Source organism: Zosterops lateralis (assembly GCF_965231275.1).
Source record: "Zosterops lateralis genome assembly, chromosome: 17".
In the NCBI taxonomy this organism is placed as follows: domain Eukaryota; kingdom Metazoa; phylum Chordata; class Aves; order Passeriformes; family Zosteropidae; genus Zosterops; species Zosterops lateralis.
This window is the reverse complement of record NC_139777.1, coordinates 538,357-561,535: the sequence shown is the minus strand read 5'-3', so window position 1 is coordinate 561,535 and position 23,179 is coordinate 538,357. Positions and strand designations below refer to the sequence as shown.

At 46.0% G+C, this 23,179-nt stretch overlaps 1 protein-coding gene across 3 annotated transcripts; it reads right to left on the bottom strand.

Annotated features, from left to right (window-relative positions):
* Window positions 1-1,376: 1,376 nt before the first annotated feature.
* On the bottom strand, window positions 1,377-21,607 carry STX2 (syntaxin 2). Of its 3 annotated transcripts, XM_083873898.1 has the most exons (11): window positions 21,525-21,607; window positions 15,123-15,194; window positions 14,543-14,642; window positions 13,002-13,076; window positions 12,524-12,597; window positions 11,632-11,740; window positions 10,782-10,855; window positions 10,541-10,678; window positions 9,073-9,183; window positions 7,903-8,030; window positions 5,699-5,825 (listed from the first exon to the last, which is right to left on the bottom strand). In XM_083873898.1, the coding sequence occupies exons 1-10, from the start codon at window positions 21,552-21,554 to the stop codon at window positions 7,947-7,949; spliced, it is 867 nt and encodes a 288-aa protein (XP_083730024.1). In that variant the 5' UTR covers window positions 21,555-21,607; the 3' UTR covers window positions 5,699-5,825; window positions 7,903-7,946. The 3 variants fall into 3 exon arrangements, with proteins under 3 accessions (XP_083730023.1, XP_083730025.1, XP_083730024.1); XM_083873897.1 differs by lacking the exons at window positions 5,699-5,825; window positions 7,903-8,030 and adding an exon at window positions 1,377-1,741; XM_083873899.1 differs by lacking the exon at window positions 7,903-8,030 and having other exon boundaries at window positions 5,624-5,825.
* Window positions 21,608-23,179: the final 1,572 nt, after the last annotated feature.

Below are 23,179 nucleotides of genomic sequence, written 5' to 3'. Positions count from 1 at the left end.
TCCATTAGGGGGAACTGCACGAATGGGAACTGTGACAAAATCCATCTATAAATAGTTCCCGAGTCAGGAGGGCCCAGCTGGGAGCCCTGGGCAGGGCCCAGAGCTCAGAGCTGGGACTGTGGGAGCTGCAGGCCTGGGACGGGATTTCTGCACCCCAAAATCACCCCCAAAATCACCTCCCAGGGCAGGATTTCTGCACCCCAAAATCACCCTCAGGGCAGGATTTCTGTATCCCAAAATCACCTCCCAGGGCAGGATTTCTGCACCCCAAAATCACCCCCAGGGCAGGATTTCTGTATCCCAAAATCACCCTCAGGGCAGGATTTCTGCACCCCAAAATCACCCCCAAAATCACCCCCAGGGCAGGATTTCTGCATCCCAAAATCATCCCCAAGGCAGGATTTCTGCACCCCAAAATCACCCCAAGCCCCCCAGCCCTGCAGCCCCTCTCAGTGTCCTGCTGAGCCCTTTGCAAACCCCCTGCAGGAACTCGCTGTGGCTCCTGGGGTGGGTCTGAACCCAATTTTGGGTGAACTGTTTTTAAATCCTGCCACGGGTGACTCTTGAGGAGCTGTAAATCCGTGGTGAGAAACAGCTCTGTGCTGTAGGAGTAGGATAAATGTGCCCTTCCACAGATGCAAATTGATTTATTTGGGATCAGTGCGGCACTTGGTGGGCAGCTCAGGAGGTTTTCAGCGTGGGGAACACGAAAAGGAGCTGGAATTATTTTTAACAATGAAGGTTTTGCACCGGGACAGTGACACCAGCTCACCACAAATGGGGATGGCAGATGTGGGGAATATAAAGACAGAGCAGGCAAGCCCTGAGGGAAAGCCAGGATAGACACAGAAATTAAACTGGAATCTTTATTGTGGGTTATTTCTTATGGGGATAAACGTCTTTCCCCAAGTGAAACACCTTCCCTGCAGTGAAAGCAGCTGGATCCCAAAAGCTGCACCTGCAGCTCAGCCTTGCAGGACACCCAGAGTGACCTGGGGGCAAAGTCCCTCAGGCTCTGGAGCAACTTTCTGTGCTGGGATTGTGATCACAGCCCTGCAAAACTGAAACACTCCACGTTTGCAGCCAGAGGACGCTGTAAAGTGTAAAGTGGTGGCTTTGGAGCTCCCAGGAAGCTGCACCCTCACTGTGCCTGTTGGCCACACTTTGTTTCAAAAACCATCTCCACTTGTTCACTCTCCACCAGACTTTAACTGGGGGTTTAGGTGATTGTTTTGCACGCTGCAGGAGGAACTCTGACTAAAGCTGCATCTCCCCGGGGACTCCTCAGGCACCGCTGACCATGGGCTGGAGCAGAATTGTTTATTTCAGCTTTATTTTAGTTTATTTCACAGGTGCGGTGAAATCTTTATCTGAAATGTTAACGACGCACACAAATGAGCTCTTCTAATAAACCCTCACATCTGAAACATCCCCATCATGGCTCCCCAATGAAAATAAAAATAAACTGCGAGTGGAGCTTCAGCTCCAGGGAGAGAAATGCTGACAGGAACATCAGTGGAGTAATGAAAGTATGGAAATACTCCAGCTGTGCCTTTGCAGGAATGAAGCCAGAGCAGCCTTTAATAGGCTTCATTTCACCCAGCGTTTCTTTTGTTCCAAAAACCTGAACCCCAAAGCTCCAGCCCAAGGGAGCACAAGGTGATTTCCTTGTGCCAGAGGAGGGCCCAGATTTGTGCTGCACACACAGAACAAAAATGTGACGTTTTCCTAAACAAAAACCCTGCAAAGCAAACACAGAGAAAATTGTATGGCAACACCCTGAATTATTGAACGGCTAGCTATGCAGAACAAACATAATTAAAGGGTCTCATTATCTTCTAAATAATCATTGTAAATAATGCTTTAGATAATTACTTCATTAGTTCTCAAAACACTGGCTTTTATTCTCCTCTGAGATTCTACCCACTAACTCTCCTCTGAATAAATTGCCAAAAGGGAAAATCAAAAGCAGAGCAGGCGTGTGAGCTGGGAATGCAATGTGAGCTTGTAGGAACTGATTCAAACCCAGGATGTTTTGAAATGGAGTTTTTTTTGCTGATTTTCAGATGGTTGGGAGCAGTTTGTTTGGATTTTTAATGTATGTATTTCCTCCTTCAGCGTACTCTGTGCTGCAGTCAGGCTCCCTTGCTGGCAGCTACATTTAAAAACATTTAAAAACCCATTTAAAGCTGGCTGGGAGCAGCGTGGAGAGAACCAGGATCATCCTGAGCAGGGATGATGTCCCTCTCCAGTAACCACACACTGCCATTCCCTTCACTGCTGATACCATGGGCAGGTTCACTGTTAAAAGAAATTACACCTCTAAACCACAGCCTGAACTAAAGGAAAGCCAGGGCAGGATAAGAAATGGGCAGAAAGAGATGGCCCAACAGCTGAGAATGGAACATTTGGAAAAGGATCTTTTTTTAAGCAGCATTCTGTCAGTACTGACAGTAATTAAAGTAATGGCATAAATAAGTGACAAATATTTCCCTGGTCAGGTCCCAAGTCACTCTGGAGCACTGCAGAAGGCTGACACTTCCCACCTGGGGTTTTAAAAGGCCTTTTTCAGAAGTTCATTAAAGAAATTAAGCAGCAAGGGGAAAACTGCAACTCTGCAGAGCAAGTCAGCAATTACCCAGCCCTGAGAGGGAAAGGGCCCAGCAGGAAAAATCAGCAGCATTTGAAACACAGAACTGCACCAAAAACCAACCCAAAGTACCCCAAACCCCTGAGTGACACAGGGACCTGTGTCACTTTGCCCGGGACCTGCCCCAAACCATCCCAAATTCCCTGTCCCAGAGCTCTGAGAGCAGAGCCCTGGGCCCTGAGCTGGCAGCAATGGGATTTTCTCTCAAGCTTTAAGTTGATGTTAATTGCTCTCACTAAATACTCTTCAGGTCTCGGAGCTGTTCCCCAGACTCAGGTCCGGATTGGTAGCTGTGCTTAAATCAGAAATCCCAGGGAAGGCCTGGAAGAGTACAATTAGAATTGTACAATTAGAATTAATTGTGTTTTCTGAGAGCCTTCCCACCCCTCTGAAATCTGCAGCATTCAGAGCACAGAGCTGAGAGGGAGCCCTGACTGAAATGCCTTTGTCTGCCCCACTGCCAGCCCTCAAAGGCTTTGCTTTCCACTGGCTCAATTTAAAACCCCAAAATAAATTAAAAGCAGAGCCCAGCCATGGCTTTAAGGGTCAGCAGCCCTCCTGCCCAGCAGCCTGGTTTGGATCAGGGACACAAAAACTCAACCTGCCAGGTCACATTCTGACAATGCACATCATCTTCAACATGGCCAAATTCCTGGGGGTGGGAAATGCTACTGGAAACCCCCCGAAACCTGTGCAGGGGAAATGCTGATTGAGAACAGGAAACCAATTGTATAAACCTCCACAGACTCCAGCCATGTAACACATTCTGTGTTTTCAGTGACAGTCACTAACTGGGCATTTTCTAAGTGCTTTAATCAAACCTCAAACCCTCACTGCTGTCAGACTGTTCCAGGAGTTGTCACAAATTGTTTCTGTATGAAGAGAGAAATGAAACCTTGGGGTTTCTTACCTCAACATTCCTCCAAAAAACTCCCCCATGGGCACAGCTTAAATTAACATATCCCATTGTTTTTGTCATAATGATTTCTGCACCTTTTCCAGTAAAAAGGAAAGACAGGACCTTCCCCTGCGTTTGATGTAAGTTTGCAAAAACCCCCCAGCCTCACTCAAACACTTCTGGGATGTCCCCACAGTGACCCCGTGGACACAAACAGACACAGCAGACTCGCTTAGATGAGTTTATTAGTGCATAGGTTAGAGATTCACCCCCCTCCAATATGAACCAAACAAAGAGGTTCATGTGAAAAGGTCTGTTTTGCTGGAAAACAAACTCACTGAGGCAGCTGTTCAACAAGAACTAAAAACTGTGGAGTAGCCAATTCAAATTTCTGGTCTTGATGGGCAGATTACTGCATTGCAGAGAGGAAACTTCAACGTGACAGGATTCTGAGGGTCAGTTTACATGACCAGCTGGTAAACAGCAGGAGTGATTTTTTTTTCCCCTCCATCTAATTTGCGTATCTGTATAAATAATATTTACTGATAAAAATCTAGAAAACTACAGAATAAAAAACATTTACCTAGAATGAGCATTAAGGCAACCAATCCTTCCTTACTCTGCATGTAAACTTCCTCACAAACACCAGTGAGCATCCTGGACTCAGAGGTAAAAGAAATTTGTTCATCGTTGAAGCCGAATTTTTCAAGCGACTTCTTTATGGCTGACTTGTAAAGAGACCAATAATAATAATAACAATAATAACGGTATTTGTTTTCTTTTTTAAACATGTTTGACATCTGAATAGCTCCAGCATATTCACAGTATACCTGGACAGCAAAGCAGGAATAGTCATACATACAATAGAAATTGTAAACTTTGCTGAATTTGATGAAGTCTCAATTCTCACTTACTGAGTAACTTTGATCTCAGACACTTTCAACAAAACCCAAGTTTAAGGACTCCAAACTTGTAGGACTGAGTTACTGCAGCCAACACGAGAGCTGAGTATCTGAGAACATTGATGAGTGTAGTTTTAGACTGTGTTTAAAAAGGCACAAATGATCCTCTCCCCTGTTTCTCTGAGAGTGTAAATATATCTACATATCTACATGGATATGCTTGAACAACGAGGAGTCACAAACCCAAGTTACAAATACTTTACACACAAAAAATACAAAAATAACCTGTAACATGAAATGCAGTTATTGGGGTACATTTGGGCTCTTTGAAGCTTTCAGGCATTAATGACACCAAAACACTTCACACATGTTACACCACACATAACACATCAGTGTCTTAGTTTGTGTTAAGTCTCAGACTCTCCTGGGGGAGCTCGTCCCCGTGTGCCGTACTCACACATCAACGTTAGCAAACTCCAGAACAAGAAAACTTGATTTGGCTTTATAAAGTCGTTTCTGTCATGTTCAGATGAGCAACAAGGCTAAACTGATCCATCAGTCTCCTTTGCACCAGAATTACCTGGGGAATCACCTGCTCAAGTGCAAATTCAGCGTTTCAGAGCTTTTTACCAGAAATGTTGTAGCTAACTTTTTATTAACCATGAAGGAAGTATTTAAAGCAGTTAACCTTGAAAGAAAAAATAAAAAAACCTGGCAAGTGTAAAAAAAAAGCTTTTTTTTCTTTTTTCCTTTCAAGTGTAATGCACTAGGCAGTTAAATGAATAGTCTTTTCAGGATAAAATATTTTAGCACTTGTTGGAGAAAAAGCATGAAGTTTAAATATGTTAAGGTGACTAAATAATTAATACATTTAAACACAAGGCTACATCTCATAAAAATATTCACAAGAGTGCTAACAAAGGCAGCACTGGCAAGGTACTGAAAGTCATGATTAGAGTCGGGTTAGCAATAGGAAAAAAAAGCCAAACAGGCAAAACTCAATAGTCTCTCAACTCCCTATTTCAACTGTAACACTGAGATGTGAAAAACCCCTAAGTTACCTTAGTTCAGAATAAAGTTTCAGTCTCCCAAGTGTCTGATGTACAATCCATACACACCCCAACACATTCTGATCTTCATATACCAGTAAACATCACTGTGATTTTTCTCTCGTTTTTAACCATTAGTGCCAGGTCATCATCGTGGGCCAGTGTAAGGCAACATCTGTGGGAAAGGTTTGGTTTTGCTGCAGATGTTTTGGAGTTCCTGAAGGTTGGTAACTCTTGGAATGTGCTTGCTAGGACAGGGTTGTTGCTAGGATAATTCCAAGTATCAGAAGCAATACAGTTACACATATTATTATGAACATCAATTTCTGCAGGGAAAAGAAAGAAAAGTTAAGACTGAAATACTTTGTCGGAGACAGAATTGTTTAAATATATTCAGAGCCTCAGTAATACCCCGGCTGAGTGCTGGGATTTTCTTTCTAAGGAGCAATCACTGCTCTGATTTCCTGCTGTATCTGTTTCTAACATATATGTAACCATAGTCACCAGATAGAACCATCTGTGCAGTATTTCTCTGCTTTCCTTTACACAATAAAGGTTATTACTCCTGCCCAACTTCTGTAAACATCATTAGAAACAGATGTAGGTCAAGTCTAAGTAACTGCTCACTGCCACCCTCCTTGGATAAATATTTGCAGCCTGCTCAGACCTTTACATCTGCACCCTTGGTGGAATTCAGCAGAGGGTCAGTAAAAACACAGTGCAGGTAAGAGCTCAGAGGAGCTGCAAGGGTTAAAAAAGGAGAGATGGTTCTGTGTAAATGCCTCGAGGTGTGACTCTGGGCCAGATATTTCTGACTGCAGGTGAATTCTGCTCCCTGCCCACAAACCAGAGTGAGAACAACCCCCTAAACAAAATTGAGATGTTAAAAGAGTGTTAGTACAGAAATGTGAATTTCTGATGGGCTGCCTGAACTGGGACCTGCTCCTGGTGCTCTGTGTGGAGCCTGAAGACACTGCATGTTCAAATCTGCATTTCTGCTGCACTCAGAGACATTAACATTGCCTACTTAGCTTGGCTAAGCATTGTCTGGACAGGAAATGGGACTTCACCGCAGCAAAAACATGAACACTGAGAGAAATCTCATGTCCTAAACACATTGTTATCTCCCACTGTTTCATTTAGTCCAGCATTATTAAACAGTTTCAAAATAAGAAACTTGAAGATGTTCTCCAAGCCATAACAGCCAACTTCATGGCTGCAGACATCCACTTTTTTAAAAACTCCACTTAAACCCCTCACTGGACAAAGTTCCAGGTGTACTCAGTATTGCATGTTGCTTGCTGGTGTGAACTCTCAGCACAAAAACAGCAATTCCAGGAGCTGGGAGCCAGCCCTGGCTGTCTGTGCCACCTCCTGGGGCTGGGGGAGGCAGGGGCTGCTCTGGGTGCCCTGGGCAGGTCCCTGCAGGGTCACTGTGCCACATCAGCCACAATTCCCACATCAGCCACAACACACACAGGACCTGCCAGAGTCACTGTGCCACATCACAGCCCCACCAGCCACAACACACACACCAGGCACACACAGGACCTGCCAGGGGCACTGTGCCACATCAGTATCGCCATCAGCCACAATATCCACAGCAGGAACACACAGGAACTGTCACACACAGCACCTGCCAGGGGCACTGTGCCACATCAGGCACAATACACACATCAGGAACACACAGGACACACAGGACTTGTCACAGGCACACATCAATTCCCACATCAGCCAGACACACAGCACACAGAGGACCTGTCACAGGTACAGGATCACTGCAATATCCATATCAGGCACCTGTCAGGGTCACTGTGCCACATCAATGCCCACATCAGCCACAATATCCACATCAGACTCACCCAGGAACTGTCACACACAGCACCTGCCAGGGTCACTGTGCCATATCAACATCCCCATCAGCCACAAAGCCCACACTAGGCACACACAGCACATACAGGACCTGCCAGGGGCACAAGGAGCAAAGTCCCTGCAGGATCAGTCACACACAGGACCTGCCAGGGGCACAGGGAGCAGGGCCACTCCAGGATCAGTCACACACAGGACCTGTCACAGGCACATCAATACCCACACACAGCAGACACAGCACACACAGGACGTGCCAGGGGCACAGGGAGCAGGGTCCCTGCAGGATCAGTCACACACAGCACACACAGGACCTGTCACAGGCACATCAATACCCACATCAGGCACACACAGGTCCTGCCAGGGGCACAGGGAGCAGGGTCCCTGCAGTGTCAGTCACACACAGGACCTGCCAGGGGCACAGGGAGCAGGGCCACCACGTCACCCAGCCCTCCCCAGGACACACAGTGAGGGTGAAGAACAGAAGAACACACAGAGGAGAAGAAGAAGAGCCAAATTAGTTGATTAGTTACTTACTGCCACAGTGGCAGGAAGCCATGCATGCTGAGGTTATCCAAGCATCACCGAATACCCACAGACAAACCAATAATTAGAGCTACTATGGCAATCAACACCACTGACACAATGATAATTATCCACATTTTCTGTCAAAAAACAAGGTATGATTAATATTAAGCACATTAAGACTTGCATTTATTTTCAATTTTTCAAGTACTTTTTGGATCCACGAGCGCTTTTATTAAAGCCCCCTGTATCCTTAAATTGAAATATAATTATCTGTATAATCTTGCAAATGTAAGAATTAACATTTTTAAGCAGGTAAATCCATGTGATTAATGCCTACACAGTTATCAGAGATGATACAGGCACCATTTACATACATATTAAGTGGCTCTTTTAACCCCTCTGAAAAGATCTTTTGTAAAGGATCAGGCGTGTTATCTCTGTGTAGATCTCAATCTACAGAAAATGAATTATTCCCTCAAACCCAGCTCAGCATAACCAGCCTCGCTGAACTGCACAGCACAGCAAAAGGGGAAATGAGAATGCAAAAATAAACTGCTCAGTAGTCTGATATCAGAATATATTATTTGGTGTCTGATGGGAAGAAAGCCACTGAAACAAAACAAGTGCCATGGAAAGTGCTGGAACATTCCTTTGAACTCAAGTCCTGCACAAATTCAGTGTCATGGCACAATCCACACCCTTTCCAGAGGGAAGAGCCCCCTAATTTATCTGTAAAACTAAAAATTACAAGCAGAATTAAAAAAAAATAAGCTTATTTCAGCAAAAGCACTTTTATTTTTCCTGCTAGCAAATAGATTTTATAGCTTTAAATCCAGGTAAGTTTACTTGTGATAAACAGCTAAAAACTTTTAAGGTTATTTAGAATCAGAGTAATTTAAGGTATTGTGAAAGCTGATAAGAAATCATGTGAATTTATCCACTGGAATAATACATTAATTCTTCTTTTGGGGGTTTTTACACTCAGTAATGGCAGCTCTGAGTGGAAAATTGTGAACACACCCTCAGCTGTGCATGAATTGCTGATCTGCTCACAGCCCAAGAAACCTCTGTCCTCTATTGGTATTATAAACTTTCAATATTAACCACAGCAAAATAATTCAAAATGTTCCTGTGCTAAAATAAAATATTGGCCAGCAAAATCACAGAAAGACAACATACCCTGCGTGCTTTGCTCTGATATTTAACTGCCTTTTTTGTCTCCTCTTTCGCATGCTCCACATAATCCGTGGCGTTCATCACGTTCTTCTCTATGTTGTTGATCATTTCACCCTTAGAAGGAAATTGGGAAGGAAAACCACATTAGTGGAATGCATGGATCTTTGTCCCATGGATCCCAAAGGCTCCAGAACACCAAGAATCACTTTCACAAGCCAGAGGTGCATGTACTGGGGGTGGCATTTTTGGTATGTAGAGGAGAAAGGGGATGAGAAGCGAGGGCTCCCAGCTCTCACCACACAGGGGATGCCCATGAGCAGGGCAGGTGAATTATTTCTCCCTTGTGCAGGAACAGGGACTGAGCACCCGCAAACATCCCCTGTGTGGGAGGGATGTTTCAGCAGCCAAGGCTGAGGGACACACCCAGGATCAGCAATCCCTGCTGCGTCCCAAGGATATTGACTATTGCCACACGAGCTCCAAGAGCTGTCTAGGAAATAAATACACAGGTGAGCTCCTCACAGCTCAGGGACTGGGATGTCAAGGCATGACAAATCCAAATTAACTATGAGGAATGACATCTGGCAATGAAATGGAGGATTGGTGAGAAATGACAGCAAGTCAGTTACCTGTGTCTCTGTCCATCAGAAGAAATAACCAGCAGCAGTAAACAGCAAAGCATTACAAAGTGATGCACAAGTAACTTCTGTTCATGTGTAATTCACAAGAAACCTGCTACCAATTTCTCTTGGCTGTATATTTAATATCAAAGCAACAAAGGACTTCTAGAACAAAACCCAATTACAAAAACCAGGCAAGTCTCTCTAACTTGCTTTTCAGGCCAGTTTCTCTTCTAACACTGCTCTTCTCACTTTCCTGCAGAAGTCAAACCACTTTAAGATCAAAGTTAAAAATACTTTTGTTGGTAATTGGTATTTACAGACTAAAAATAGAACAGGTTTATGTACATGTCAAGACAAAGTCTATTATGAACCCAGAGACGACTTGAAGCACTCGTCAAGCCCATCACACTCCTGTTGGTGAACACACAACTGCACTCCCGCATGCAGTGCAAGGGGCACACAGCCCTGCTGACACACCTGCTCCTCCACTGGGGCTGAGAATCCAAAACCCCCAAGGCATTAACGTTCCACGAGAGAGTTTTTCCTACTTAAACATGCACAAGGATGTTCCAGCATATAGCAGTTAATTATATTAAAGAAAATGTAAAATGTACTGACTGGAAGGCAAGTCTGTGGTCAGTTACTGAAAGCACAAGGACATTGAGATGCTCAGCTTGTCCACAACAAAACAAAAACCTCCAGTAATTAATTTCTATATATTCTAATCACAGTCCAGAATCACTAAACCTACACTATGTGAATATAACCAACTGCTTGTGCACATTGCAAAGGGCAAGTGTGAGGAAACAACCCCCAGCCCAGGGATGTGTCTGAAGTGACTCCCTCACCTGGGTCTCCACAAACATGGCCATGTCCATGAACATCTCGTGCAGCTCCCTGATGCTGGACTCCAGCTTCATGATGTCCTTGTGGCGAGACTCGATCTCGTTCAGGGCCTGCCTGGTTATCTGGGAGTCTGAAATGATCTGGGGAGAATGGGGAGACACAGGGACAGCCCTGAGTGCCAACACACCCTAAAGGGCAGGAGCAGCAGGACAGAGGAGACACAACTGGCCCAGAAATACATACATCAGAGGTGAAAATGGAAGGATTGCCACTCTCTAACATTTCTTCCAGCTCCTCATCAGTGGTGGTCTTTCCAGCTAGGATAAAAACAACAGGACCTCACATAGCACCACTTTTTCAGTATTGAACACAACATTTTGCCATCCAGAAGGATGACAGTTCAAAGACAATTCCTGCATTGAGACTTTGCAGGATAAAACCCTGTGGTGTTCAGCCACCACCAAGGGCCAATTTGCATGTCACAAAATCCAGAAAGCATTGAGTAATAACCAGAAGACAAATGTAGATTCAAAGCTACCATGAAGAACCCTGGTCAGAATACTATTAGAGAATACTCCTAATAATGAATTGGAAGTATGTGAGTATGTGGAATATGTGAGTCAGTCAACAAATGATTAAAGCCATCTAACAGCAGCACTGATTTTATGCCAGATGAATTTACCAAGTGTCCCTGTAGACAAAAATGGGACCACATAAAAAGAGCTGTTACCCCGTTAGGCATGTTAATTTTGGAATGGCTTTTAATAACACTTGCTGTTTCAGAGTGCAGCTTTTCTTGATGCCTCATTTGAAGTTGCAACATTGGAAGTAAATGAAGCAAAGGAAAAAGACAGTTCCTTTAATAATTTTCTATCTAAAGGAAATAATTGAGTTTTCTCTCTTTTCTCTACAGCTGTCCTAAAAAGAGAAATATCAAGGAGTTTGTGCCATGCAGTGAAGTTGTTTCCTTTCCCTCACGGCCTCTGAGATGCTGTCCAGGATCTCTGGTGCTGTGTCCCACACTGAAGGCCAGGAGACAAGGGAGGCAGTGACAGTGACTGGTGTGTGTCACCCCAGGGCCCGGGGCACTCACTGATCTCCAGCTGCCTCTGGATGCGGCCCTTGCTGCGCTCCCGGAACAGCGTCTGCGTCTCGTTGTACTCCGTCATCACCTCCACAAACTTGTGCGCCAGCACCGAGTGCTGCGGGGACACGGGGGACACACAGGGAGACATGGACAGACAGGGGGACATGGGGACAGAGGGGACACACAGGGGACACAGGGGGACATGGGGACACACAGAGGGACAGGGGACAGACAGGGAGACATGGGGACAGAGGGGACACACAGGGGACACAAAGGGGGACAGGGGACAGACAGGGGGACATGGGGACAGAGGGGATACACAGGGGGACAGGGGACAGACAGGGGGACATGGGGACAGAGGGGATACACAGGGGGACACAGGGGACACAAGGGGACACACAGGGGGATATAGGACAGAGGGGACAAACAGGGGGACACAGGGGGACATGGGACACACAGAGGCCATGGGGACACAAGGAGACATGGGGACACACAGGGGACACACACAGGGACATGGGACACACAGGGGACACAAGGGGACACACAGGGGGACATGGGGGCAGAGGGGACAGACAGGGACAGACAGGGACAGAGAGGGGACACACAGGAGGACATGGGACCAAGGAGACAGACAGGGAGACATGGAGACAGAGGGGACAGACAGGAATATGGGACAGAGAAGGGACAGAGAGGGACAGAGAGGGACAGAGAGGGACAGAGAGGGACAGAGAGGGACAGAGAGGTGCCATCAGAAAGGGCCATTTCTGTCTGCACAACTCCCAGTGGCACTCCCAGCCCCACGCAGCACCACAGGAGTTCTGGGATGAGCTCAGAACAGTTAAACTCCCCCTCCACTTTACCAGGATCACGGATTTGCCCTGGGCTGAAGGGATCCTACCTGTGTTTTCCTGATCCTGAGGTCCACTGACGTCCGGTTTGCATTTTCACCCTGACCAAAGCTCTGCTCAATAGCTGAGGACGAGACAGGAGTGCTGAGTCAATGGCAGGCATTTAACTGCTCGATTACTTTGTAAATATTGTTGTTACAAGTTCCCCAGAGACCTGTAACATTTCAGGGCAGAGGGGTGGCAGTGATATATAAGTAAAAATTTAAAATTATTTTGATAATTGGCAGAGATCTTTGAACACAGTAACTGCTTTAATCACACTCCTAACAGAGTCCCACTACTGTCTATTACACTGGAAAAAAATTAAAAGGTGTCATTTTGCAGTTAAAGTTAATCTTCTTCCAAAATATCATCCCCCAAAAAAGTACTTCAGTTGTAGAAACATTTCTATGTGGAGGGATCACTTTGCACTGTCATTTTCTAGGTTATTTCTGAAAGCGAGGAGTTTTATTTGTCCTCACAACTCACCCTTTAGCCTGGCCCGGATTTTATTAGCAATCTTCTTTATCTCCTCATTTAGTTCTTCAAGTTCTTCCTTTGTTCCTTTTAAAAAAAATATTTTTTTGAACTGTTAATGATTGATAACAGCAAGTCAGCAAGAGTTTACAAATCTACCTTGCAACCTCAGAATTTTATTCAGTACAACTATGCAGAGCTGAAGTTTATTCTCCTCCTAAGTACCTTAAATACTATTTTTATAACAGCAACCATCAGGTTCTTGCTTCTCATGACAGGCTTACACCTGGGAAAAGTTATTTTTGTCAAATCTTCAACTAAACCAGGTGATAAACAGTTTTTTTAACCCATTTAAGGTCAAACCTGTTTAAGGGTAATATCAATTTGCTAGTCAAGAGTTAAATGGTGCTGAGTTGTAAGTCCAGGTGAAAATACAGATTTATCTCCCCTTTTTCTCTGAGTTGTGTGTGCACCATGTGTGCACTGCTGTAACACTCAGACATCCTGAGGGATCCCACCCAGAGCATCCATGGAGAGCTTTGCTGCATCCCAGGGCTCACTGAGGGACCACACACACAAAAACACACAAAAACACACAGAAAAACACACACAAAAACACACACACACACAAACACACACACACACACACAAACACACACACACACACAAACACACACGCACACAAAGACACACACGCACAAACACACACAAAAACACACAGAAAACCACACACAAAAACACTCACTGCTCACTGCCATTTAAACACTCAGATGAGCCCTGACTAAACCTGAGACCCCCTGAGAGAGCCCTGCAGAATCAGCTGCAGGGACACAAACACACACCAAGGAAAACAAGGGGGCAGCACAAAATAACAGCCCAAGGTCATTTTCCACGAAGAGAAATGTTAAGGCAGCGTTGCAACATCCAAACAAAGACTCTCTCAGCATCTTTTCTTCCCTTTTCTGTGAGCCCTGCCCTGCACAGACGTGCCTGGAGCCACCAAGGGCTGGGAACAGGGAGGGTCCCACAGCTCTGGGCAAGTTCCCTGAACCTCCCAGTTCTCTGCTGGGAAAATACAACTCCACTTCCAGTTTTGGGGTTAAAGCCTCTGAAAACGGGGCTGCACATGGAACTGAAGCTCTGCAGCAGCAGCTGGCCCTGGTGGCACACAGGGCTCTGGCCCTGCTGAGGAACAAAGAGCTGACAGTACAAGCTTCAGTGACAACTTCAACATTTTCACACATTAGAAGGAACGGAAGTAACTTCTCTGTTTCTGAAGAAAAAAACCCATATTAAACTGAGTTTTGGTCTAGGAAAGGTTTGGATGACACAAGAAACATTCTGAACACAGGTTTTTTACAAATGAGACTCAATAAAGGTCAAAATAAACAAATGGAAGTACTAATTCAATATTAAAAATGAAACTATTTACTTAGTTTACATTTTGCATTCTGAACACCTGAAGTTCTATTCCTATGGACAGCTAAAACAAACAAACAATATTTCATAATATCTAGCCACACTTATGTGACATCTTAAAAATTATTACTCACTTCCTTCAGGATTTGGTGCTGACAGGATAATGCTGTGCTGCTTCTTCACTTCTTCCACATTTTGTGCTATTTTTGCTATATTATTTCTGATTTCCTCAACCTAGAGGGAGAGGAATATGGCAAAGAAGACATTAGAATAATTTAGGGCCAACATTTTTTGAAAAGAAAAAAAAAAAACCTGTTAATAAAATCCAAACTCTTTCATCTGTAAGTAGCAGAGAATCCCAGCAGAAATGTCAACATTTAAACAGTCTGTAATTATTTTTTAACTAAACCCTGTATTGTTAACAGCACATATATTCTGAATGGCCAAAAACTTAAGTGCTGATATTCCTGATAAACAACTCTTTTAAAATTTGATTAGCAAATTCTTGTTGACAGGGAATAAAAAACATTTCTCTGCAATAAATACAGAAAATACCCTGAAATAAATAAATAAAGCTTTACCAACATTTGTTTTGGCACATAGTTACAAACCATACTGGGGAGGATGTGGAGATGAATTGTTAAACCTCAGTACTGAAATTAAAAGACACAGAGAGAAAACATCTTTAATCCATGGTGAAAACTGGGACCTTACCTGCTGGAAGAAGTCATCCATAAAATGGTCTTTCTCGATGATAACTGTCTCCCCATCTTCATTTCCTTTATACTGCAAAGACAACAAACACAGATGTGTGAAATGCACCCCAGGACTGTGTCATGAAGAGGCCACAGCTCCTGTCACATCACCACAGCACATACATTTCCATCTGCACTCTGCAGGGCCAAAGGAGTTTCCCTTTCCCCAGGACTGTGATCTAAAAACAAACGAGCAGAGAGGCCACAGAGAGTCGAGTGACAATACAGAGGAGTGAAATGACACAGAGGTGCTGGGGATGTAACAGGGCCAGCACAAACCCCGTCCCCTGCTGCCCTCCAGGGCCGCCATCCCTCCCCAGGGCAGCCCCAACTGGCCTCTCCTCAAGCAGAAATACGTGACAGAGCTGATAAAGCCCCGAGGCTCTGCCACACCCCGGGCACACGCCCCAGCCCCAGCCAGCCATGGATCCTCAATTCTTATCACAATGAACATGATCATATCAGGGCAAAGAGCTCAAGCTTTTCCTCTTTAATTCCCTCCACGGAGCAGGGACTGTTTGAAGTGCATTGAGTCAAAAGTGTAACAAAATATTACCCTTAACACACAGTCAACAGGTTATCTGTTAGAAAAAAAACAAACTACAAAACAATTGTCATGAAGGGATTTTCATTCCAAGACACCTTTTTTTTCCTGACAAGGTCTGATCCCCTAACACCCACTTTCTGCCCTAACCTCTGATCCCATTACCCAAGAAGTTTGGTTCCGCTTTTATTAAATTAGGTGAGATATGCATTGTTTGCACGCCAATTCTGCAGTTCAATCCAGTGTCAAACACTGCTATTATCTTATAAAGAAATGACTGTCAATTAAGATCCAGCCCAAGCCTTCAGGGAGAAGTTCCAGCCTTGGTGCCAGTTGCTCTCCTGCAGAGTCAGGGAATGCACAAAGCCCTGGGGCAGCTCCTTGGGATTTGTGCTCAGAGGAAACAAAGATGCCCCAAGAGAAATTCAGGAGGGAAGATGTCCCTGCCCTCCTGGACCAACCACCCAGGGCTGGGTGTCACTGAGGACTCAGTAAGTTACTCATTTTTATAACACTACAACTCCAATTATCTGTCCTCCCAGATTGCCATCAATTAACAGTCCTGCTGAACACAAATGAGGGAGGAAGTCTGTGCCCCAAGGAAGTCACCCAAGACTTCACCATTCCAAAACTGCACTGCTACTAAGACACAAGCTCTAAGTTACTATTTAAGAAGGAGCTACATTTTAAAGACATTTAATTTCATTATCTATGCAAAAGAACATTTATATTTGCTGAGTAAAGAATAGCTTTTCTGCTTGTTCATAACTGCATCCTGTATTTAGTTATTTCAACTAAAAATAATGAAAATACCACCTACTAAGAGATTCAGAATGTCAGCTTTTATTTTGATCAGATCTTAGTAAACCATGTAACATGTGAGTGACTCCCAAATGAATGAAAGGCAGAGCTGTGACTCAGAAATGGGATGGAGATGCTCAGCTGGGAGGCAGCTGATCATGACTCCCCAGCCCACAGCGTATTTCACTCTCCTGCTTGGCTGCAGAGACACCACTGACAGATCCATTCACTCCCTACAATCTGCTGAAGGATTTATGGACAGCCTACCTCAGTCATCAGCACTTGAGACACCTGAGAACTTTGTCAACCTCTGGTCTCTGCATTCTTAAATCACCTCGTCCCTAAACTACAGCTCATCTGCTGCCTCTCCTCCACTGATGTGCTTTTGTGCCTCTTCTGAGGAGCACACAACTGACCAAGACCTCCCTTTTATCAGAGTTTAGCAGAAACATTCTGCTCTCCCTGGACTTCACCTCCCCAGCACAAGCAGTATCACAAAAAGCTGATAAAAAGTTTCACGTCAATGCCCAGAGCAATCTAATAAAGTCTGTTTGCAGCTCATACCTTGACCTTGGGACCCAAACTCTGGGACTTACAGCTCCATAAACGTTCAGAGACCTATAAAATCCATCCAGCCCTGTCAGGAGCTTGTGCTGCTTTGGCTGGGACAGAATTAACTCTCCTCACAGCAGCTGGCACGGGCTGTGTCTGGGATGCTGATGACACAGGGATGTTTCACTTGGGGCCTTTTCTGCTGCCCTCCAAGGGGACTGGGGGGCACAGATGGGACAGCTGTCCCCAGGTGACACGAGGGACATTGCAGACCACATGGAATTATGTGACACGAGGGACATTGCAGACCACATGGGATTATGTGACACAAGGGACACTGCAGACCACATGGGATTATGTGACACAAGGGACACTGCAGACCACATGGAATTATGCTCAGGGTATGAAGCTGAAGGAAGAAGGAAGGGGAGGCACCTTTACTGTGAGGGCATTTTGCCTTCCCCAGTCACTGTTACGTGTGACAGAGCTCTGCTTTTCTGGGAATGCCTGACCCCTGCCTGCCCATTGGAAATACAACGGAATTCCATTTTTTTTTATTTGCTTGAGTGCAGCTTTTACTTTGCCAGTTAAACTGGCTTTATTCCCAATCCATGAGTTTTCTCACTCCTGGAATTCTGCCCCATCCCACCAGGGTGAGTGAGGGAGCAGCCGTGTGCTGCTCTCACTGCCAGCAGGGCTAAACGACAGATATTCTCCCAATATAATTTCTCAGCTCCAAGAAAGACTATCCTGATGGTTTATGAAAGTTCTGTCGCTTCCACTACCTCACATAATCGCAGAATTGAGTCAGGCTGGAGATATCTCAGCAATTGCTGACCTTTGAAACTGGAAACAGCTTTTGACTGAAAACCGTGACCAGGCCTTGCCCTTGAAATCCCGTGAAGGTTGGCTGTGTGTCAGCGCGGAGCACGTGTGCTGCTCTGGCAGGCTGCAGGGATCCCACTGACCATTCCCCGGGGCCCAGCCCCAAGGAGCACTGACAGAGCGTTCTGCTGACAGCACTGCCGTGCCCAGAGCCCCGCGCAGCCCAGCAGGGCCTGCCGAGGCCCAGGAGGGCTGGGGCAGCCCGGGCAGGTCAATCATTAACGCTGTGCACAGCAGATGGATCCTGGTGCAATAAATCCCCTCACTGCCATGCCCACAGGCACAGGGCCCATCCTCAGCAGCTCCAGGGCTGGAGGAAGGCTCACGTCACAGGCTGACTCAGGGAAAAACAACATCAGTGTTTTCCTCCTGCTGCAAAGCCTCACTCAGTGCTGGTTTCCGTACCACCCAACTCTGACAATCTTAACCCCTGTGCCTTGGTGGTTTTCCACCTGCTCCTGAACAGTTTGACTGTCCAAGAAACAGCTGAGAAACAAATCAGTGCAGTTCTGTCCAAGTTACAGCTCCTTGCTTTAAAAAGCTGCAGTCAAATATGAACTTACAGATTGCTATGTACCACTCCTTTGTCAGAGATTATGTGTAACAGATCTTCATTAACACTCATGAGTAAAGAAATACAAAAATCAAGAGTTTTGAATTATTCACCAACCAAACATGAAAAACAGATTCCAGTAGACAGGTCTGCATCCACCTCAGCATGGCCCAAGGGGGAAATTCTGGAGCCATGTGGACAATGCACCCCAAACCTGAGATCCAAAGCAGCTCTCTGCTGGAGCAGAGCTTTACACCTAACCCTGTTCTGAAACGACTGAACAACAAAAACAAATTATGAATAACTTCTATTAGCAGACCTTTCAAAAGGACATCTGTTTGTAATACCTGGAGTTAGCTGAATGTGCTCATCTGAACACCTGAACATGGACTGTACAGCTCTTTTAGAGCCATTTTAGATGGACTTGGATACCTGAGAACACCAAATCACTGAAGGCTGTGAGCACATTTTACAATCATAGCTATTTACTACTCATTTTCTTCTTTCCTAAACACCTACTACAAACCACTGCTGGAAACAGTGTATTGGATCAGAAAACCTTTTCATCTTACACTGATTTGTGCTCAAAATAACAAAAACTGGTCTGGGATTTGCTCAATTGTCCCATTAATTGTATTAAAGGACAATCCAAACAGCTTAAAGAAGTTCATTTGGGCCTGCTGAGAGTAACTTAGAAATTACATTAAAACACCCCCCTGAAGTTGAACAAATGCAATTATGCTTGCTGTCTTCTGAAAAAACACATAGTTCACAAAACTTCTTCAAGCCAAGAAAACAAGAGGAAGCAGCAGCATTATCTGAAGGCCAAATAATCTGCATGTCACCAACCACTTCTTTCTCCAGCAACTGTTTAACGGCCTAAACACGGTGTATTAACAGAAATATCTGACAGTTATGTTAATATTATGTTAATGAGATGTTAATGAACCACAAACATTGATCGATAAGGCAGCATTTCTCCTCCTTCTTCATAACGATCTAGGAAAAACTAATGACAGATTATTTTGCTTGCTGCCCAGTAAAATCCAGGAGCACACAAACGAGGACAGGGGAAATAAGCATTTCTGCTGAAGGCAGCAGTGTCCTCAGATAGAACAGGTTACTGCAGGTGGGACCTTTCCAACCCCTGGTGTCCCTCAGCAGCTCTGAGGGAACTGACAGGTGAGCTCTGACCAAAGGAACACCACAAAACCCTCATGGTAAGGGAAAGAGGAGAGGTATTGTTATTTCTGAAGACTTTGCAGGCCTAGGCCTGCTTGAAAACCACAATGTCTGTGTTCTACTCCCAGTGATTTAGCCAAATGAAATACAATGAAACTACATTAATAACCCAAACACTTCAGAAAATAGGCAAACAGGGGTTAACACATTATTCCTTCAGACTCACTATTCCTCTTTATCCATGTGTCAAGCATCTCTGTTCAAAAGGAAAACCACTTCACAAAATCATTATATTTTTGAGATTTCAGATACAGATGTAAGATGGAAGCTGCTACTACAATGAGGTGCCCGTGGAAATGGGAATATCCATCTCCCTTGGACATGCAACTTTACAAAACTTCAGGTCAACTACACACTTACAATTGTGATGAAACACAGACTAAATCTTCAGTAACTTAATGTTTAAATATTTTCTTCACTAGAAGAAAATGTTTAAGTCTCTAAGCTATTTATTAATTCTACAGGCAGTGCAAATGACCTTGATGAACATATGAAGCACTTCACATACATATGATGTATGAAATATTAAACATATGAAATATGATTCATATTTCAAAAGCAGCCCAGTGCAGTGATGTTTTCAGAAGTCAAACCCCAAAGCTGGCCCAGAAAAGCCTCTGTACAGCTGCATTAAACACTTTCACCCCTGTCAATGGGGGGTGTGTCAGGGTGTGGAATCGGTTTCTGTCGTTTACAGAAACATGAACAGGATTAAGTCCACAGGTACAGAATTATAAATATAAAGCCAATGTGGATCACTATTGGTTGTTTCCTCTCCGTGGGAACCGTGTGCCAGATTTCAGTCCAGTTCCCACAACCTGGACACGCTCAGAAACAGGGAAAGGGAATAAATGTACCTGAGAGAAATGACACTGCTTTTCTGGCGTGACTCCAAAACATCATTCCTGGGAGAGAAACTGTAATTTAATAATCCTGAAACTTTCCCGATTGCCAATTCATCCTTCCAGAGAGGAAGACAAAGAGGCTGGTAATCCCATCACTGGAGCTGGAGCTTCCAAAATGTATTTTATGATCCAGGAGATGGAAGAGCCCCAGATCTGACTGCAGCTCAGCACAGCCCAACTGCTACAGATACACGGAGTACTGGAGCTACCACAGGAACTCCTGTGTCCTCTCCATTTCCATTCCTTTTCAGGAAATAAAAAAAGCAATCCCAAAACAAAAAACCCTGAAATATCCTTTTATTTCACCCCAGCCATATCCTGTTGCAGACAGCCCGACGGTGCCTCTCCCCAAACCCTCCCGATTCTTTTTTAGGACACTGTTTCCAGAGCACGAAGCGGGGAAAGGAAAGGAGCCCGTAAACAGAGGCAGCTACCATTTTGTAAACAGGCGGAAAATGCAGCCGGCAGAGCTTTCCTGCCGCCCCGAGAGCGGCCCGGGCCCACAGACCCCCCGGCCCAGGGCCCACAGACCCCCCGGCCCGGCCCACACACCCCCCGGCCCGGCCCACAGACCCCCCGGCCCGGGCCCACACACCCCCCGGCCCGGCCCGGGCCGCTCCGGCACCGAAACACCGGGGGAACTCGGGGGAATTGGGGGAAATCGGGGGGATTCAGTGGAATTCAGTGGAATTCGGGGGGGAATTCAGTGGAATCCAGCCGCCCGGAGAGGCCCGGGAGCGGCGGAGCGCCACAGAAAGGGCCGAGGGTGGGAACTCCGGGGGATCCCCGCGGGAACGGCCCCTCCCGGCCCCGGGCACCGCTCCCGCTCCCCGCTCCCCGTTCCCCGCTCCCCGTTTCCCGCTCCCCCGGGCCCCGCACCTCCGCCAGGTCCGCCAGCCGGTCCTTCATCCCCGCGGCCGCCCCGGAGCGGCCCCGCCGCCCTCCGCGCTGTCCCCGGGGCCCGCCCGCCGCTCCGGCACCGCCACAGCCCCGGGCCCGGCCCCGCCACCGCCGCGGCACAGAGCGCAGGCCCGGCCGGCCGGGACCGCCCACAGCACCGGGGACGGGCGGGGACGGGGAATGGGAACGGGCACCCAGGGCGGGGAACGGGGAGACGGGAGCGGGAATGGGCACGGGGAGAGGGGAACGGGGAATGGGGAACGGGCACAGCGGGAACGGGCACCGAGGGCGAGGAACGGGGAGCGGGAACGGGGAACGGGGGAGCGGGAACGGGGAATGTGGCACTGGGGAGCGGGCACAGTGGGCACCGGGGAGCGGGGAACAGGGATCGGGCACCGAGGAGCGGGCACGGCGGGCAGGGAGCGGACACGGCGGAACGGGCACAGAGGACAGGAACCGGTCCCGGAGAGCAGGAGCCGGGCACAGCGGGCGGGCGGCCGGCGGGGACACGGCCGGAGTCCAGCGGAATGGGCCGGACACATCCAGAGCCCGGGGCCGCCCCTGTGTCACTGCCCCAGGTGACACTGCCCCAGGTGACACTGCCCCAGGTGACACTGCCCCAGGTGACACTGCCCCAGGTGTCCGGAGTCCTCCCGGCCGAAGGGCTCCGGGAGTCCGGGGATGTGTGCGGGGGGTGTCAGCGGAGAACTCTCGGTGCGGGACAGCTCCGGTGCCACAGGTACCACAGGTGACACAGGTGACACCAGGGAATTCCCCTCTACGAGGGATCCCCACGAGGGGACAATATATATATAAAATATATATATATATATTATATATAATATTATATATATATATAAAATGTAAAATACATAATATATAATATATAATATATTATATATAATATTATATATATTATATATTATATATATAATATATATTATATATTATATATATAGAGTTATATATAACTCCATTGTGGGACACTGTCATGAGAGAAGGTGTGATCTGGTTATTTTTTTAGCACTACAGCCTTGTCTTAAAGGCCTGGGAGTTTGTAGGAAAGGACATGCCCGGACTGTGGAAGGCTGTACTCCTTTATCCCGCTCCTCATCTGCATCTCCACTTTGTGCCTGCTGCCTTTTATTTTGTACACTTACCTGTGTCACACTGGCTGAGTTTGTTCACAGCTGACCCGAGTTTAGATGTAGGAAATGTAAAGGCCTTTTAAAAGTAATTATTCTGCTGATCACCTCCTGATCTCACCGACTCTAATCTTTGATGTAACACTGCTGAAGTGTTCTGCTGCCTTTGCTGAACGGGGTTATTGCAGAAGATGTTCTGTGCGTCCTCCGAACCGGACAATTATTCATGCTGATAAAACATATGCTAAAAAACAGATTCCACATGGTAATTAATCCTTTTAACAATGACATAAGTGTTTGCCAGGAGCTCAAATGCTATGATAATGGAGTTTTTAATTATTCCAAATTAAAGTGCTTGACAGTTTGCAGGGGAAAAGTAGTTTACTAATAAATTTGCTACAGTATTAAGAAATTACTAAAGCACAGTGAGTGTTATATACACAGTTACAGATTGCTTTCCCCCCATATTTATATTCTTCAAAACTGCCA

Excerpts from the sequence above, each read along its gene's own strand:
- STX2 (XM_083873897.1), bottom strand. The coding sequence starts at position 21,554 with ATGAAGGACCGGCTGGCGGACCTGGCGGAG. Across the intron at positions 10,679-10,781 it reads CTTCCATTTTCACCTCTGAT|ATCATTTCAGACTCCCAGAT; the intron begins GTATGTATTTCT and ends CATTCTCCCCAG. Across the intron at positions 9,184-10,540 it reads CCATGTTTGTGGAGACCCAG|GGTGAAATGATCAACAACAT; the intron begins GTGAGGGAGTCA and ends TTTCCTTCTAAG.